At 41.2% G+C, this 16,484-nt stretch overlaps 1 protein-coding gene across 3 annotated transcripts in view; it reads right to left on the reverse strand.

Annotated features, from left to right (window-relative positions):
* The window catches only part of LOC116035014 (spermatid perinuclear RNA binding protein), a 92,678-nt gene that overhangs the window by 11,908 nt on the left and 64,286 nt on the right, over nucleotides 1–16,484 (reverse strand). For all 3 annotated transcript variants that reach the window (XM_031277895.2, XM_035996002.1, XM_031277897.2), the window contains 13 exons: nucleotides 13,738–13,981; nucleotides 10,928–11,040; nucleotides 8,866–8,961; nucleotides 8,443–8,554; nucleotides 7,490–7,587; nucleotides 5,960–6,065; nucleotides 5,033–5,116; nucleotides 4,139–4,347; nucleotides 2,605–2,757; nucleotides 2,217–2,351; nucleotides 1,524–1,664; nucleotides 961–1,090; nucleotides 329–382 (listed from right to left, as the gene is read on the reverse strand). In XM_031277895.2, the coding sequence (XP_031133755.2) occupies nucleotides 329–382; nucleotides 961–1,090; nucleotides 1,524–1,664; nucleotides 2,217–2,351; nucleotides 2,605–2,757; nucleotides 4,139–4,347; nucleotides 5,033–5,116; nucleotides 5,960–6,065; nucleotides 7,490–7,587; nucleotides 8,443–8,554; nucleotides 8,866–8,961; nucleotides 10,928–11,040; nucleotides 13,738–13,981 (1,675 nt within the window). The remainder of the gene's footprint in view (nucleotides 1–328; nucleotides 383–960; nucleotides 1,091–1,523; nucleotides 1,665–2,216; nucleotides 2,352–2,604; nucleotides 2,758–4,138; nucleotides 4,348–5,032; nucleotides 5,117–5,959; nucleotides 6,066–7,489; nucleotides 7,588–8,442; nucleotides 8,555–8,865; nucleotides 8,962–10,927; nucleotides 11,041–13,737; nucleotides 13,982–16,484) is intronic.

Raw genomic sequence — 16,484 nt, forward strand, 5'->3', positions numbered from 1 at the left:
TTGAAGCACGCAACAAAGAGGCAATGGTATAAGATTTGTTTAACCATGACTGAAACTCTGCGCCAAACCCTAAAACTTGGATTAGAATGGGAACAAATTTATTTTGAGAAAAGAGGAGAAATGAAGGCAAAAGGAAATTATGAAGAAGGTTGGAGGTGTAACAAAAACTTACTGAAGAATTAATTTACCCACTAATGGTTAGCAATTATGGTATGCTGGGTTAGAAGGGAACTGTATGGTTAAGAGGGAAAAAAAGGTGGAAGAAGGTTATAGATGGTAGAAGGAGGGTGAAATGAGTTAACAGGGAAAACAGATAAGAAGCACGTACCGTATGCAGGAGCAGCTGCTGCAGCAGGGCTGTAGCCATACGGTGTTCCAAAGCCTGTTGGGGAAGAGGTTACAGGGTCTCGTTCAATTGCGCACTTGTTTAACTCCAAGCAGTATTTTTCAACATCTTCAGTTTAGATGAGTGATTTGGACATCTTGCACTCAAGCAGACAGCTATGGGTTCAGGGTAAGAGACCTGAGTGGAAGTCACGCTCCTTTCTAACAGGATCAAAAAACTGTACATTCACTCACTCATTCAAACACACAGCAGTCATATATTGGTGGAGGTTCAGCACAAACTAATTAATTAATACAATTCTGATTAAAAAATCTAAATGAAGGGCCAAGAATACTATGATGTTCAGTAAAATCTGCTGAGGATCCAACAAATGTGGGCAAAAAAATCTTTGACATGATGTATGTATAATGCTACAATGCATTAAAATAAAGAAAATATCAGCTGTACAAATAACTGTATTATTTCAGAGGCTGATAAAATGGCCCTTAAAAAAGACTAAAATGACCTCCAACCCACCCATATAAAAAAACACACAATACGTTACAAAATTCACCAAAAAATGCTTATTGCCTCAGTAAAAACATTAAAACCACATGCAACTATACTCTCACTACCTGGCGTGACATATCCAGGTGCAGCTGCACTGACGAAGGCTCCTCTCGCGAGGGCTGCTCTTCCTCTTCCTCTGGCTACCTGAGCTGCTACTGCTGAGGCTGCTGCTGCCGCGGCCAGGGCTCCTTTAGTCTGGACACAGACACATTAGATGTTAGTGTGTTTCAAACATTCATGATGCACAGATACACACAGTATTTAGATGCATAGATACACCAATACAATGTTCTGATGCATTATGGGCATCATTGTTGGCATACAGGCTCATAGACAAAATAAGTGGAAGAATTGGGATCTGATAATTGTCAAGTATTGATCTGATTAGACTGATTATCTGTTAAACGCAGTGCCATTGACTGCTTATGGCAAAAATTGTCGTACGGCTCTACAGAGGTGGTTACTGATTACAGAAAACGTTTAAACTTTATCATCTTTCAAGCTGCTCCGACCAGTTTGGCTCTCAAGGAAGAGAGTAACAGATTGCTTTGATTATATATTTTATTCTGTCTTCAGACTAAAGTAGTGCCCTCTATGTCCAGTATCTACTGTATGAGTTTCTCTTTACCTGGGGCAATATCTTCTTTTTCTTGTTTGCAGCGGCGTTGGGACCAGAGAAGAGCTTTTCCAGAGCTTCCAGAGCAGCACTGGCCTTTGCTACTTTTTTGTTGGGGCCTGCCCCACGAAACTTCTGCCCATCGACCTCCACCTGATATGCACACACACACAAACACAGACTGTAAAATATCAATAAAATAATTTTTCATGATAAAAGTTAGACAAAAGGAACATCTGGTAAAAAATATTTTTTCCACAACAGATCTTCTAATCTAATTATTTCTAATATTGTTTTCACATTTATGCTACAGCTAACAATCACACAATAATTTTCATTTATCAGTCATTAGTAAATCAGCCAGCAAGTCTGGCTGAACAGTATGGCTTATTTAGCACTGCCCTGCTGTCAAGCAGGTTTGCTAATCAATCAGCAGAGCGATGAAGCAGCCAGGCATGTCGCAAAACAAGACATCCAACAGAGAACAGGCTTGCTCCAGGAACCAAGTGGACTGATTGACGCTACCGGTGATCAGCCTGTTTTCTGAGTGTGTGGCTCAGTATGCGTATTCTGTATGCGTCACAAATGCATGTGTATGTTAAGTTTTTCTATATTTTTTTGATTACATGTCATGGTCGTTTACATGAGTAGATGTTTTAGAATGTTTTGTCAGAGTCAGTCTGTGTGTGTACATGAAGCTCTCACCTCCATAACAAAGCGTTTGTCGTGGCTGCCTCCGCTTTCAGAGATGAGTTCGTATTTGAGGCCTCGTCTCTTTTCGTTTAGCTCCATGACGGGATTCTTCCCACTCGCCGTCAGTATGGGACCCTGAGTTCGCACCTGGGAAGTGAAAAGATTATTTAAGTAATTTAATTTAAAAGAAAAAGCTTTATTAGTAAGCACACCGTGGACAGTAAATCTGGAAGACGGAGCATTATGTAACAAAGTTTGGATACCTTTTATGTCTTAACCAGAGTGACTGATACATTTTAATCACTTATAATCAAAATCTCAGACATAGAATTTAAAAAAAAAAAAGCATTTGAACTGAATGTATGCATTCGTGTATCAGCGCATGTTTCTCAATCCCCACCTCAAGTGTGTTGGAACTGTCCGTGGAGTGTGTTGGCTTATTGCTAGTGTGTGACGACGTCTCGTTCTTCCCCTCACCATCCGACTTCTCGTCTGAACTCATAGGGTCCAGGTCTGAGTCGAAACCTGTTGGGTAGCCCATTGCCTGGAGAACCTAGAGAGGCAAGATGATGATAAAATAAAAAAGAAGTTGGGTAGGAAAGAAACAGCAAACTAAAAACTAAAGCTAAAAATGTGGATTCCAATTTCTTTCTGTTGTTTTTGTTGATTTGAAAATCCAAAATGATTAACAAAAAGACACTTACTACTGTACTTACACACATACACAATCTAAATAATGTCATAGGTTTAGTAAAATAGGTTTACACTTTACAGCGAATAAGAATAAATATGAAAAACTTTCCGCATTATGTCATGTTGTCTAACACGGAGGTGTGTTACTGGCTATCCACTGTAGCTAGCTGAATGGAAATGTGCTCAGTCAACCAGGTACTGGAACATCTTAGATACATATAGTATTTGCTAAATTGTTGAAATAACACACTAAATGGGATGAGCTAGATTGTGCAATATGAGAACAAATTCCCACTGATAAATTAATGTCCCTTTTTTGTGTGATGACTCTGTTTTAAACAGACTTTTTTGTGGTTATGTGTTGATGACACAAATGACTATATTTTGACAAAGAAAATACACCGGAAGCAGTACTAAAAATACTGCAGAATACTGCATGTACTGACATAACAGAGTTCAATCTAACTCACACAATGGTTACAATAAAGCCATTATAATGCACTGGCCGTACAGTCACATTGGTCGACTGTACTGTAAGTCCTTGACAGCACGCAGATCAGCAAAGTGATTCAGAACAATACGCATGCAGAAGATATTAGAAGAATGACATGTTTTTCACCTAAATAGGTTATTGTGTTACTGCTGCTGAACCAGCCAATACAGTGAGAGTACAGTAGAGAGAGAGAGAGAGAGAGAGAGAGAGAGAGAGAGAGAGAGAGAGAGAGAGAGAGAGAGAGAGAGAGAGAGAGAGAGAGATACTGAGGGAGAGAAGGGGATATCAAAAGGTGAGTGCATGAGAGAAAGTGAGTGAGAAAGAGAATGGAAAAGGGGGAGAAAGAGCCTTTTATGGGAACGGAGTGGATAGTGGATTATCCCAGCTCTGTGCTCCGGAGAGCCTCTTTGTTCACAACCACTTTGGGATTACATGGATTTACCCACCTCCATCCCCACACACACACACACACACACACACCCCCCAATAGGCATACGTAGACAGAAATATATTTATAGATACCCACAGGTTTAGATACACACAGGTTTGGCTGGAGCAGGAGCTTAGAAAGTTCTTCAGGTAGCCAAAAAAAGAATCATCTGTTTTTTTTATTAGTGGGTCTTTTTATATAATTTCTCTGTTCTGTATGTACAGTATGTCCAAGTAAGCACAAACATATATCAAAGAGGATGTTCTTCTCCTGTCAGTTGCACATACATAACACATACACACTCCTTTTCCTCCTTACCTTGACGGCGACGTGGAGCTTGGCGGTCTTCTTGGAGGATCCAGATGCTTCATAAATAGTTCCATCCAGATCCACAGACATGGTGAAGACTGGAGCGTGAACCGGGCCCGACTGGGACAGCAGGCGATACTGCAGCCCCGGCCGGATCTGGTTCAACCGCATCAGGGCGTTCATTGGCTGGTTGGAGTCTATGGCTTTACTGTCTAGGACTAATGCAAAACATGGAGGGGGTATGGTTACCATAGCAAGTAGAGCATAGTAGGATTGATTTAATAAGGTTTTGTAGAGGGTGTTCCAATTATCCAGCCGGAATTGGACAGACTGGGCCAATTCAGAGATACTGTAAGTAATAAATCACATTTTCTAAAGGTTTTCAGCACACTCGCTGGTGGTTTGAATAAAGGTGCCTCTCTATTTTCTTTCTCTTTCAATCACTTCCCCCCTGTTTGCCAATATCTAAAAAATGTCTCTCTGTCTCCATTAGTCATGGTTAATCTTCTCCTTGTATGAAAAAAGAGCTGGGGATGGTTGGGTGGCCTACTAAAACATTAGCAATCAATACTATTGATCTGCCTCCAAGTGATGGAAGGAAGGTGGAAGAGAGAGAATCGCACAGGGAAAAAATAGAGACAGGGAAGAGAAGCAAGGCTTGTCTGTAGACAACCGAATATGATTGCTTCTATCTCTAAGCATTGCTGCTATCTTCTCAGTGGTTCGAATAAAACCAAAGACCAATGCTGTATAAAACATTTGTAAGCTGGTATGTATTCTTATGCCTACTCTCTTAAGTCAAGCATTTCTTTTCTTCCCATCTTTAAATTAGATTGAGGCTAATTAACAGGAGCAATCAGGTAATTACACTGCCATTGTTCTTTCTTTCCTTTCTTCTCGTACCTTTCCTCAGATTCCTCTTCATCTTCTTGATGACGTCCTTGTCATCCATCGCTCCATCCTCGTATGGCCTCTTTAGACCTAAGCCTGGAAAGAAAGCAAGAGGGGAGACGCAGAGCGAAACATAGAGAGTTACTAATCAATCAGTGACTACAAGAGATGTTTATATGAACACATACAAAGGCGCTTGTGTGTGACAGAAAAGAAAGGGCAATGGTGCAGAAAACAAGCAATATGTGAGAAGAAGCATTAATATGGATAAACTCACAGACAAGATAAACAGAACAGACAGGCAGACCAGCAAACAGTCAAACAATGAGGAAGACATATAAGCTCCTTTCCTACATGCACCTTAATCTGTAAATGCGCTGGCAATTTTCCATGTCAGCATCACGAGGCACAAAAGGGTTCAAGTCAATTTTCCATGAAAGGCGCTTTGAAAATTTGCCAAATTCTATTGTCTGAACAGTCAACAAAAGCAGAAACAATCCTGCATAAACCACGCACACATTTACAACATTCCACAGTGTTTTTTTTGCTGTGAAAATAAATTACAGTGGAAAAAGCAGGCAAAAAAAAATAATTTTCATGGTACTTCACATGTCAGCAATATTGACAGTGCTGCTGTGTAGAAAAGCTACCAAATGCATCCAGAAAGGTCATGTCATGTGTGAAAAGATTTGATGGTAAGTCCGACCTATGTCCGAAAGCCCTCTGCCTGAACCCAGGAATGCTGTAGGTTTTACGTGAGAGTGACAGACTGACAAGCCTTCACACAGATTAACAGAGTGAAAAATGGATACATACAAACTAAAGGCCTGCATAGACAGATAATCAGGCACAGACAAGGACAGAAAGACAGACACGTAGAGGATACAGTATATTGGACAGAAGACGCACAGGTTGAGGTAGACAGGCAGGTAGACACACCTTCTTTATCAGACCAAGGGTATTTCTGCGATGGTTTATTTGAGGGAAGAGGCTCCATCTCCAACACCTTGTAAATTTGTCCAAATGCCATGAGTCTGAGAGCATGCTGTTGAAGGCAACACATGGTGAAAGAAAGAAAAGCATATAAGATACATTTAAACTATTAACAGTACGGACATTAACAGAGTCAAATTATCATTCCCATAATGCAACTTCATAGTTTGTTTCTTAGACCTTCCCTGCGTCCTAAATGCAGACTTCGTTTTGAAACATCAGACTTCCAGTTTGCAAGAAAAATTGAAATGGCCTTTTAAATCTGATGTTAAATATGTAAATATTCTATTTTTACAGCAGTCTTACTGTGACATAGTTTCCTTCATGAAGAGAATGATGAATCAATAATGTACATTTTGTCCTGAAATTCTGTTGTAGAGTTAACATTAAATGTGAAGTCAAGCTGCTGTGCTAATGTAGGACAAAGCAGTAGGTGGTAAATTCTGGTCGTAAAACTGAGAGACAAGACATTAAGGCTTCAGGCTGTTACGAGTATAGTATCTTCACAAATATTAGATGGCCATGTCCAAACATAAAAGGACATGGGCAAAGGGTGTACATATGTAAATGAACACTAAATCTCAGCCAGATCTGCATTAACGAATGTCTACACGTCTATAAAAACTTCTAAAAAACACCTTAAGTTATCTCTATTCAATTCAGTTTATTTATAATAGGGGACAGTGCAAATTAATAAAATGCATGATTTCAACACACATCATCAAGTTTATCCACAAAGATAACCAGAGTAGACAAGCTTTTAAATTTTTTCCCTCTTAATATCAATACCATCAGCAGACCAACTGATGTGTTAATGTCTATGTGTTAATTTATCATTCTCTATCTACTGTACACATCCTCAATCTACGCAAACAATCCGAAAGATAAGCAGAAACGGTCACAATGGCCCTGTTAATACAAATCCATTAGGGAGGTAGAGTGCTTTAGATATTCATGAGGCTCGGCGTAGCTCATTGACAGAACAGCTCCCTCTCTTCTATCTGCTCTTGTATCTGCTCCAATACAATTATGCCCATTGACATTCCAGCCTCGTTCAGGATGCCTTCAAAGGAAATGGACGGCAGGATTCACTAAGCCATGCGGCTCAGAGGCTGCCCTGCTCAGTCGAGTGTGTGTGTGAAGAAGGACATGACAGCACGCACGCCCACAGTGCATGCATACCAATACGTCCTCGAGGTGTCAGAGATGGATTTATGGCTTGCAATGGCAATAGTTTCCCACACCAATCATTAAAATGCAGCACCATACAGGTAGTGCATGCACGTACGCACAAGTGTGTGTGTGTGTGTGTGTGTGTGTGTGTGTGTGTGTGTGTGTGTGCGCGTGTGATTCCCAAACACTGAGAGCTCAGGGCAAGTGCAGCTGGGTGATAACAACTGTGTCTTTAAGCTGACATGCTACAACTGTGTGTGTGTGTGTGTGTGTGTGTGTGTGTGTGTGTGTGTTGGTGTGTACCTGTGCACGGTAGGTAATGGCCTCAGCCTGCTGGTCGGTCATGTTGGCTAGTGTGTTTGTTGGCTCTTTCTCACATGGGTCGTGTAAACCTGGACCACCTGGGGGAAGCGACAGAACATGACACACAAAGTCAGTTTTTGTCACTTTATGTACGGACACTGCAGGAACATTTAATTAGGCTTCACTGTTATGAAGTAAGCAACAATGGAAATCCTGTCTAATAAAATAAAAGCAACAGGATAATTAACTGGTCAAATTGGCTGGGAGATATTCAAACCAGTCACTTAATTAAAAAGGTAAACCTTCTCAACCTCTAATTGAGCCAAATGTGTAGTACATTTGAATACTGTAGGTGAGTAAATATTCTTCTGCCAGGGTGGCACATTTTTTCCCTGTAAAATCATGACACGGCTATTAGTGCTTTTTAAATCTTAAAATTCTCAGTGCATTCTAAAGTAGGACCATTATAAGCCTCAGTCTAGAAGAACATAACTGGCTTTTGCATCCAAATATTTTTTTTTAAATGAAACTCAGCTTTCACATACTTTTGAATAATTGGATTTTTGCCAAAGATACACAACATTTTGTAAAGAACCTTTCAGCTGCTCCTAATTAAGATGCTCTGGTAATGATGACCTTCCCCAGACAGCTGTGCTCTGCTGGGTCATTGATAATGTCTCGACCTCTCTTAGAGAAACAGCTCAAAAATGTGCCAAGCAGAGCCTCGATATACAGTATAATCTCATCTACCCAAACCAAGCACAGCCCCTCACTACGTTCACCAGCGATGCCAATTTGCATGAAAACACACACACACACACACACACACACACACACACACACACACACACACACACACACACACACACACACACACACACACACACACACTCCTCTGTTAATTTCTCTAATAATTCCAGCCGTATATTCATGCATCCACCATGGCTCCATACCTGGTAGGAGTATGCCTGAGGCCAGACACTCCATGACCCGACGCAGAGCTTCTCCCGCCCCAAGAGGTCTGTTACAGGTGGCAATTGCCTTCTCGCAGATAAGCTCTAAGGGCTGTAGGAACACACACACACACACACACACACACACACACACACACAATAATAATAATAATAATAATAATAGATTTTATTTGTAATGCACTTTACATTTGAAGCAAATCTCAAAGTGCTACAGGTAAGATCATAAAAGCATGGTAAGAACATTGATATAAAATACAAATACTGCAACGACTTGCAGGGATAATTAAAACTCATAAGTTCTGCTAAAAAGAAATGCACGGAATAATGCACAAAAAAATTATAAAAGTTCAAAGGGGCTGAACAATTTCTTTTAATTTCAGGTAATTACAGCAAAAGACTCACCCATCCCTTGAGAGGTTCCCAGACAGGGTGTCTATTGCACATGTCTCTAAGTATCCTGAGAACGATAACGCAGGACTTGAGCCCGTTCACTCGAGCCTGAGGGAAATCGAGGGATGGAGAGAGAAGTGAAGAAGGAAAGGTAAAAGAATGCAAAAGGATGCAAAAAGGAAGATTAAACAAAGGGAACAAATTGAGTGCAGTGTGAAAACACACAGATACATGCAGATAAACAGCCTGCTTTACACAACAAAGCCACTTAATGAAGTAATTGCATCTGCCTAAAACCCCACAGAGAATGAATATCCTGAGTTTATGACACTAAACATTTTGAATTAGTTTACTAAACATGTTTACTAAAAATATTGCTCTTAATTGGAAAAAAAATCTCTTGAGTTTTGTTTATGTCTTCAGAAAATACCTGCATTCTGAACTTGTAAAATGTTGTCAGTAAGGAAAGTGAGTTGGGAGAGAGATGGGGAAAGGGTATGGGAGGGGAATCAAAGGGAAGCATTGACATACTGTACAGAGCAGGCAGGTTCACAAAAAAAGTATCAACCATTGCTTTTGTAGCCTTACGATTCTTCTTACATTTACCTTTTTTTCCAGTCCATATACAGTGCAACATCGTATATAACGAAAATACACTTTTTGTGAACATTTTTAAAAATTGAGAGAATCTGAAAGTGATGTGTAATATTTAGCAATTTTTGGTCATGATTTGTAAAACAACATCATGCAAAGTGAACTGGAGATAAGCAAGCATAAAAACATACACTTATCAGCCATATTGCCTTTGACTATAAGATAATTTGTAATCATTCTAACATAAATTAAAATGTATGTTAGTAAAGTAAAGTCTTTTTTCACACTTCTATCTACTTTAGATTAATCTGAGTGGGTATAAAGGCGCTGACACACCAAACTGATTATCGGCCGTCGGACAGTCTGGCGAGGTCGGTGACTCAAGTCTGTTCGCGTGTTCCGTGCCGTCGTCAGTCGGAGGAGCTGTCGGCATCCATTTTGGCCAATTTGACATGTTGAATCGGCCAGTGGGCAGTTGGACTCAATGACCAATCTGATTGGTGGAGTGCTAGTCCTTGACTAGCGAATCAGTGCAGGAGAAAACCGGAGCTGACAACGCCATTATCTTGTTATTACTAGTCATCGTATTTTCGTCCGTTCAGCGAGTAATGACAACAACGATTCTTCTTGACTACTATCAACACTCTGATGAAAACAATTACTGACGACAGTGTGCTCTGTGTCATTTTTTGGGCGACAATACATATTAGCGCCGCCTGCTGTTATGGAGACGTATTACGTCTCGTGCACGCACAGAATGTATGCTCAAGTTGGCGTCGCTTCGGCTCCTGAGCTCGAGCACCCACGGAAAATACTAAGCACCCACGTGTGCCAGACTGCCAGTAGGCTACATTCATTTAAAATTAAACATTGCAGTTGGTGCTAAGTGGAGCGTCTGTCATAGTGTGATTGGTTATGTCGCTGTCAGTCTCCATATCCTATTCACTAATCACAGCGTCTCTCGGATGAAAACGCCTCTTTAGTGAAGATAAAAACAGGTGGCATTGATTCCTAATTTCCCACAAAGCTGATCGCGGTTACGTGTTAGTTAAACTTTTCATCTCCAATCCTATCTGTATTTGTGAGAAGTGGCGTTGTCCTGAGTTGAAAGATAGCCTACTTTATGGCTTTATTATGAAGTTAATAGGCTTGTGTGTTCGTGTCGGCCGCTGTCCATTTCCTAAGGTTCTGAAATGCAAACATTTTTTGACTACTTTTTTTTTTAAAGGGCATGCGCCCGTGAGCACCCACGGAGGAAAACATAAATCGGCGCCTATGTGTTCCAAGGCACTTTTTTGACCTCGGGGAGCAGACTGATCAATCCAACTGCCTTTTCTGCCGACGGTCGGCCCTCAGGTTGGTGTGTCAGAGCCTTAATGAGCACCACAGCTTTAGCTGACAGTGAGTGAATGGCCTCTGGGTGAATCGTCAGGCTACAATAAGCATCAGGCAGGAAGACAGGAAGTGAGTGGGTGCCGACCTGGAACCACTTGGCGTGTCGCAGCGCTGCCAGGGCCAACAGACATCTGTGTCTATCCAGCACCTCCCCCTCTTCCTCCTCAGCCTCCACTCTCTGCGCAGCAGCACCCAACACTGCCACAAAACAATAACAACCCAATATAGAGAATGTAAAACACACACACGTCATGTCTGAGTGTGTGTGTTTGAATTGTGTGTGTGTGAATGTGTACAGACACACTTGAAATTGTGTGTAAATGCACACATACATACACACATGCATGGATATTTTGGTACATACAAGGTGCTTTTCATGCCATAAAGTTGTTCCTCTCCTTGTAGAAAACACTGACTCTCTAAAGGTCACAGATCTGTGATAAATGCTCAGAAAAACGTCCTCACTTTTTAAACGGTGTGTCATTTTCAACACTGTGATCAGTCTAACGTGTTAACTGCATCACATGTTGACATCTCTAGCACATAGTAATGCAGGATGCATTGCCCCTCGTATACATATACTGTGTGTGTTGAAAATTACACACACTATTTAACAGCGATTTAGTCGTTTGCATCCATCCAGTCACTGACAAATCAGTGAAAGGGAGAGCAACCGGGGTTACAAGGGAAGAGACAACTTTGTGGGATGGAGAGCCCCCCCCCCCCCACAGACATACACCTAACAAATACCTAAGGAGTGTTTGATTTAATATATGGGCATTGTTGGGACACATCCATTTATATTGCTGTGCCCAGCAAGGTAAATCAATCTCTCCTTCATGTATTTGAGGATTTTATTTATTTTGATCCAGCCTGCACCAGGCAGGAGTCAAAATAGGAGTTCATTTTTCTTCTGGATTACTTAAATGCACTTGATTTCACAGGCTCATAGAGAAATGGTGCAGAGAAAGCAATTCAACTCCCTGTCTGGGCAAACACAGAATCAAGCGCTCCTAAAGTAGAACTAAAATGAAAAAAAAAAGTCTAAGATAGTTTGACCCAGTCTCACAAACACAACACAGGAGGGATCGAGGCAGGGTTTAGTCAGAGCAACGTGGTTGGTATAAGAGAAGCATTACGCTTTTTATATGTTAGCGTTTGATTCAAGCCGCCAAGCACACCACAATGGTTGAGTTACTGAGCTCTCACCAATTCTGCTACTTTAGATTCAGCACATCTATGATGTGCAAGGAGAGCTGAATCAAACGCAGCTGTGTATGAATGAGTGCAGTTACATGGGGTTTCTGAAGAGGGTTTATTGTGTAGGAGACCTACTGGAAGTGACATAAAACACACTAAAGAGTCCTTTGGGTCTCTATGAAAACATGACTACTGTAGGTAAATAGTTTCCTCATCACTCTCCCGTGAAAAGAAAATCACATACGAAAAGAGGTATTAAGTTGAAATGTCATATGTGTCCAATGTGTAGCACTATCTCACATTATCCCTGAACTCATCTGGCCATTATTGCAGCATAGCTCCTCTTGTCTAATGCATGGAGTGGTGTGTGTATTTGTGTATCTGTGTGATGTATAATGGTGTATCTCAAAGTCTGTCAGAGTGATCACAGCTGCATGTGGGGCCGCTCTTCTGCTAGTGAATCATTATAGTCTTTCTCCTCTCACTTGCTTGTCCTCACGCTGCCCTCTCAAACGCTCCGCTGGCCGCTCCCTCACTCAGCGCTCTTATTTTTTCATTACCTCCTTCTGTGTTACTGACACTGTCCTCCCCCTCAGTCTGATTTAAAAAATTCCCTTTGCTACCATGTCTCCTCTAATTTACTGTCACAGCACCCTCCCTTCCTCCATCCCTCTGTGACAACACAAAGCAGCGAGCTGTATCGGAGCTCAAGGAGCACGCAGGCAGGCATAACTTATATTCAATCAAATATTCAACTGTACATAGTCTTGTGAAATGTATAAAAGCAAACACAGTAACCCCCAATTCACATGGTGAGTGAGTGAAGTGGCAGATAAAATGACCAAGCACTATTTTAAATCAATGTATGGACTGCATGAGATCAGATCGGAAGGCATTATAAAGCTTACTAAAAACATTCCGGTGGATAGCTTTTACTTCTATTAAATGTGTGCACCATGTTGTTGTGCATGAGCTTGTTTGTCTTTCAGAGGTTTTTTTACAGACTTTCTAATACGTTACTAATACATTTCTGACCAGACATGAGCGCCACGTTTGCCTGATGGCATCTGAGCAATTAGACATCCAGTGTCACAGGTATCTTTATTCGTACAAAATACTACTGTGTGTGTATGGCTTCTCCTCTTCTTTCAGGTGCGCGAGAGAGAAAAATACGAGCGGTCATCTCCGTCTTGCCGTGGCACATGGAGTGATGTACGGCTAACCTGCATGCTATCTCTCATCTCTTTCTGAGACCGGAGTGTCTGGTTAGACGGAAGCCGAAGGATGGATGGGCAGCTTCCAACTGCTCGGTTATTGATTTTGCTGGCCTTGCCTCCCTGTCCCACCTCCCACAACCAATTATAATCAGTTCCTGCTACCCATGAAAAAGGTGTGTGTGTGTGTGTGTGTGTGTGTGTGTGTGTGTGTGTGTGTGTGTGTGTGTGTGTGTGTGTGTATGTGTGTGTGTGTGTGTGTGTGTGTGCGTGCGTGTGTGTGTGGTGGTGGTGGTGGGGGGGGTATGTATCCTGTAGCTGTCTTGTCTTGTCTTGTGTCAACATCAGTTAGGTGAGGTCATACCTCTTGCTAAGGGAAATTAAAACAGTTCTAAAACATACAAATATAATATTAAAATGAAATTGTGTGTTGGGGTGTGGAGTGAGAAAGAGGGAAAAACTATAACTTGTGCGTTCCTACCTTGCCCATTCTTCTTCTCCTGCTCCTGCTTTTCCTCCTCCACTTCCTCCTCCTCCTGCTCCTCCTCATGCTGTCCTTCCTCCCCATTCTCCATCTCCTCCTCTTCCTCTTCCTCCTCATCTTCCCTCATGGCCGGCGAGGTTAGGGTAATCGTCAGTGTGAGTTTGGGCTCTGTTGTAGTTTGTACCAAGATGGCTGCCTCGGGCAAGGAGCTTGCGACCTCATATTTCTCTTCTGTCAGCTTCTGTCATGTGTTAAACAAACATAACTGGATGGTCAGAGGCCAACATCACAGCATGACTCAGTGCAGATGAAAAAGAAGCAAAATCAATCTGAGCTTACTGCAGCAACAACATCACCAGGTAGAAAAGGAGAAATATCAAATGAATAACATGCATGAGAATTTGTTTCAAGAGAAACTGATTAGCCCTGAAGATACCTGATCTCTTGACAGTTCCAAATGGGGCTATTTTGGTCCCTAGATGTGACTGATATCCTGAACTTAAGCAGCATTTTGAAATGTGAGAAGAATCTTTAACGTGCTTGTCCACACATCATAATGGACAAAAACACAGACTTGTTCTAAAAATGTCACATTTGTACCAACACTACAACATCCATCCTGATTTTATGCATGACAACACGCAAATGAATAAAGGGCACTGAATGACAGCTGTGAGATGCATTAAAAAGAAATCATGAAAGCTGGTACAAGCCCTATCCTCTATACGAATTTTAGAGACAATGTAATGATCTTGTGTGTGTGTTTATGTGTCTCACCTCTATTGTTTCTCAGTGTCACACATCCATTTGGAAAATTGCATTTTTGTATGTAAACTATGCTTTCACTCAAACAGGTACACACAGACCCACAAACACATATAAAGTCATGACCGACTATAAGTATTGAATAAACATTTGTGCATGTAAAGTTTGCATGTAGTTGTTTCTGCTGTACCTGATGTGTGTGTATTCATGTTGTTGGGCAATAAATCTGTCATCCAGTCCCAGTATGGTGACTGGTCCTCACTTATGTTTGGATTAAAACTAGTTTTTGTTTTTTTTAAAACATACTTTATTAATCCTGCAAGGGAAATTACAATATGTGGCAGTAATGGCTAGGGTTAGAGTAGGGTGGATGTACTGGATGTACAGTTCTGGGATAAAGCCTGACATCCGGCGTGTGATGCCCCTTCCCTTCTGCTATCTACGTTTTCATTTTTGCGTATCCTATTCGCCCCTCCCAACGATCGCGGGGGCATTCCCAATTCAAGGCTGGTCTGAACTGATTATCTGCCCAATTACACAAAACTGCAACCAGCTAATGATGACAATCCGCCACCATGTTTTATTTCTGAAGTCACGTTTGATCACGCAAGTTTCTTTGAGATCCCAGGTCCCAAGAATTGCCACTCTGAAATTGTTTAGTATAAAGTGTGTGGTCCTCCGTCTTGACTGGTGTTTGTGTTGTTACAATTAAAATATTAAAATCGGTAATATGTTGTTAATATGTCTGTGGTCTCCCACATTTTTTAAATCAGTTAAGATTTGAAAATCCTCTCCTGTGCACCAGGCATAAGCTTCCAGGACATTAATGTTGTCATTACATTGTCATTACAATGTCCTCCAAAGTGACAAAAACAAGTGTGTGTGTGTGTGTGTGTGTGTGTGTTTCTAACACTGCTGCTCTAATGAGAAAATCTGAATCTCTGGTCACTGGGCCCACACATGAGATTACCTCCCTGCCCACACACACAGAAAACACACACATACTTCCTGTCATTCTCGCTCTCACACCACTTAACTGCAAAAGAGAACGAGCAGAGAAGAGGCACAGGGCAGAATTTATTCATTGAGTAATTTCTGCACTAGCCAGCCAGTTGGGGGAGTTTTTAGTCTTTCTTTGCCAGACCCTCCTCCAAAGCGCGCTGAAGGAGAGTCTGGCTACTCCACATAGCATTCGGGGATGGGTGGAAAACTTGCTCTGGTTTAATGGTATTTCTTTAAACTAATCAGAATCGTCATGGGTGGTGCTAAACTCCGCACAGAGCCACTGCAAAATAGTTGTGCGAGAGAAAACTCAGATTGGACAAATAGTCTAGCTAGCTGTCTCAATTTACCATGCAGAGATCTGAGGAGCAGTTAACCATAGTCCTCATAAATCCACCAAATTTAAAATTCCAACACAAAGAAAGCGGAATTTCCTGCAGCACCGGAGCAATCCTGGAAGTGGAACGCAAAGGATATAGACTAGGGAGTTTTTAACACGTTAGTAGTCATAGAAAGATTTTTAGAGAATTAAGAATTAATTATTAGAATTAAGTTCACCTGGCTGCCACAATATATATCGAACAAATTGCTTAAGGGATTTACACGGCCAGAAAAAGTGGAATACTATTTAATTCCTAGATCATTTTAACATTACAAGCAAACAAGTTCAAGAATCACTGCATGTAAAAAAAGATGAAAAATATGTCCTGCCTATTTGTGCCTGTATTTTGGTTGCACTCTATGTCCTGTAGGGATCAGTGTGTTCAACTTTTCTTTGCCATGACTTGTTAATGAGGAAACATGACACTGAGCTCATGATGAAAAGCATTAATCACACATGACTCATACATACTAAAACACCTCTCAACTTCTCACTTGACAACATTGCTGTCTCTTGCCTACTTATGCCAACACTCTCTTTACACTTACACATAAACTTATACACAAGCACCTAGCAGTGAGAAACCCTCGTAAAA

Source organism: Sander lucioperca, chromosome 1 (assembly GCF_008315115.2).
Source record: "Sander lucioperca isolate FBNREF2018 chromosome 1, SLUC_FBN_1.2, whole genome shotgun sequence".
NCBI lineage: Eukaryota > Metazoa > Chordata > Actinopteri > Perciformes > Percidae > Sander > Sander lucioperca.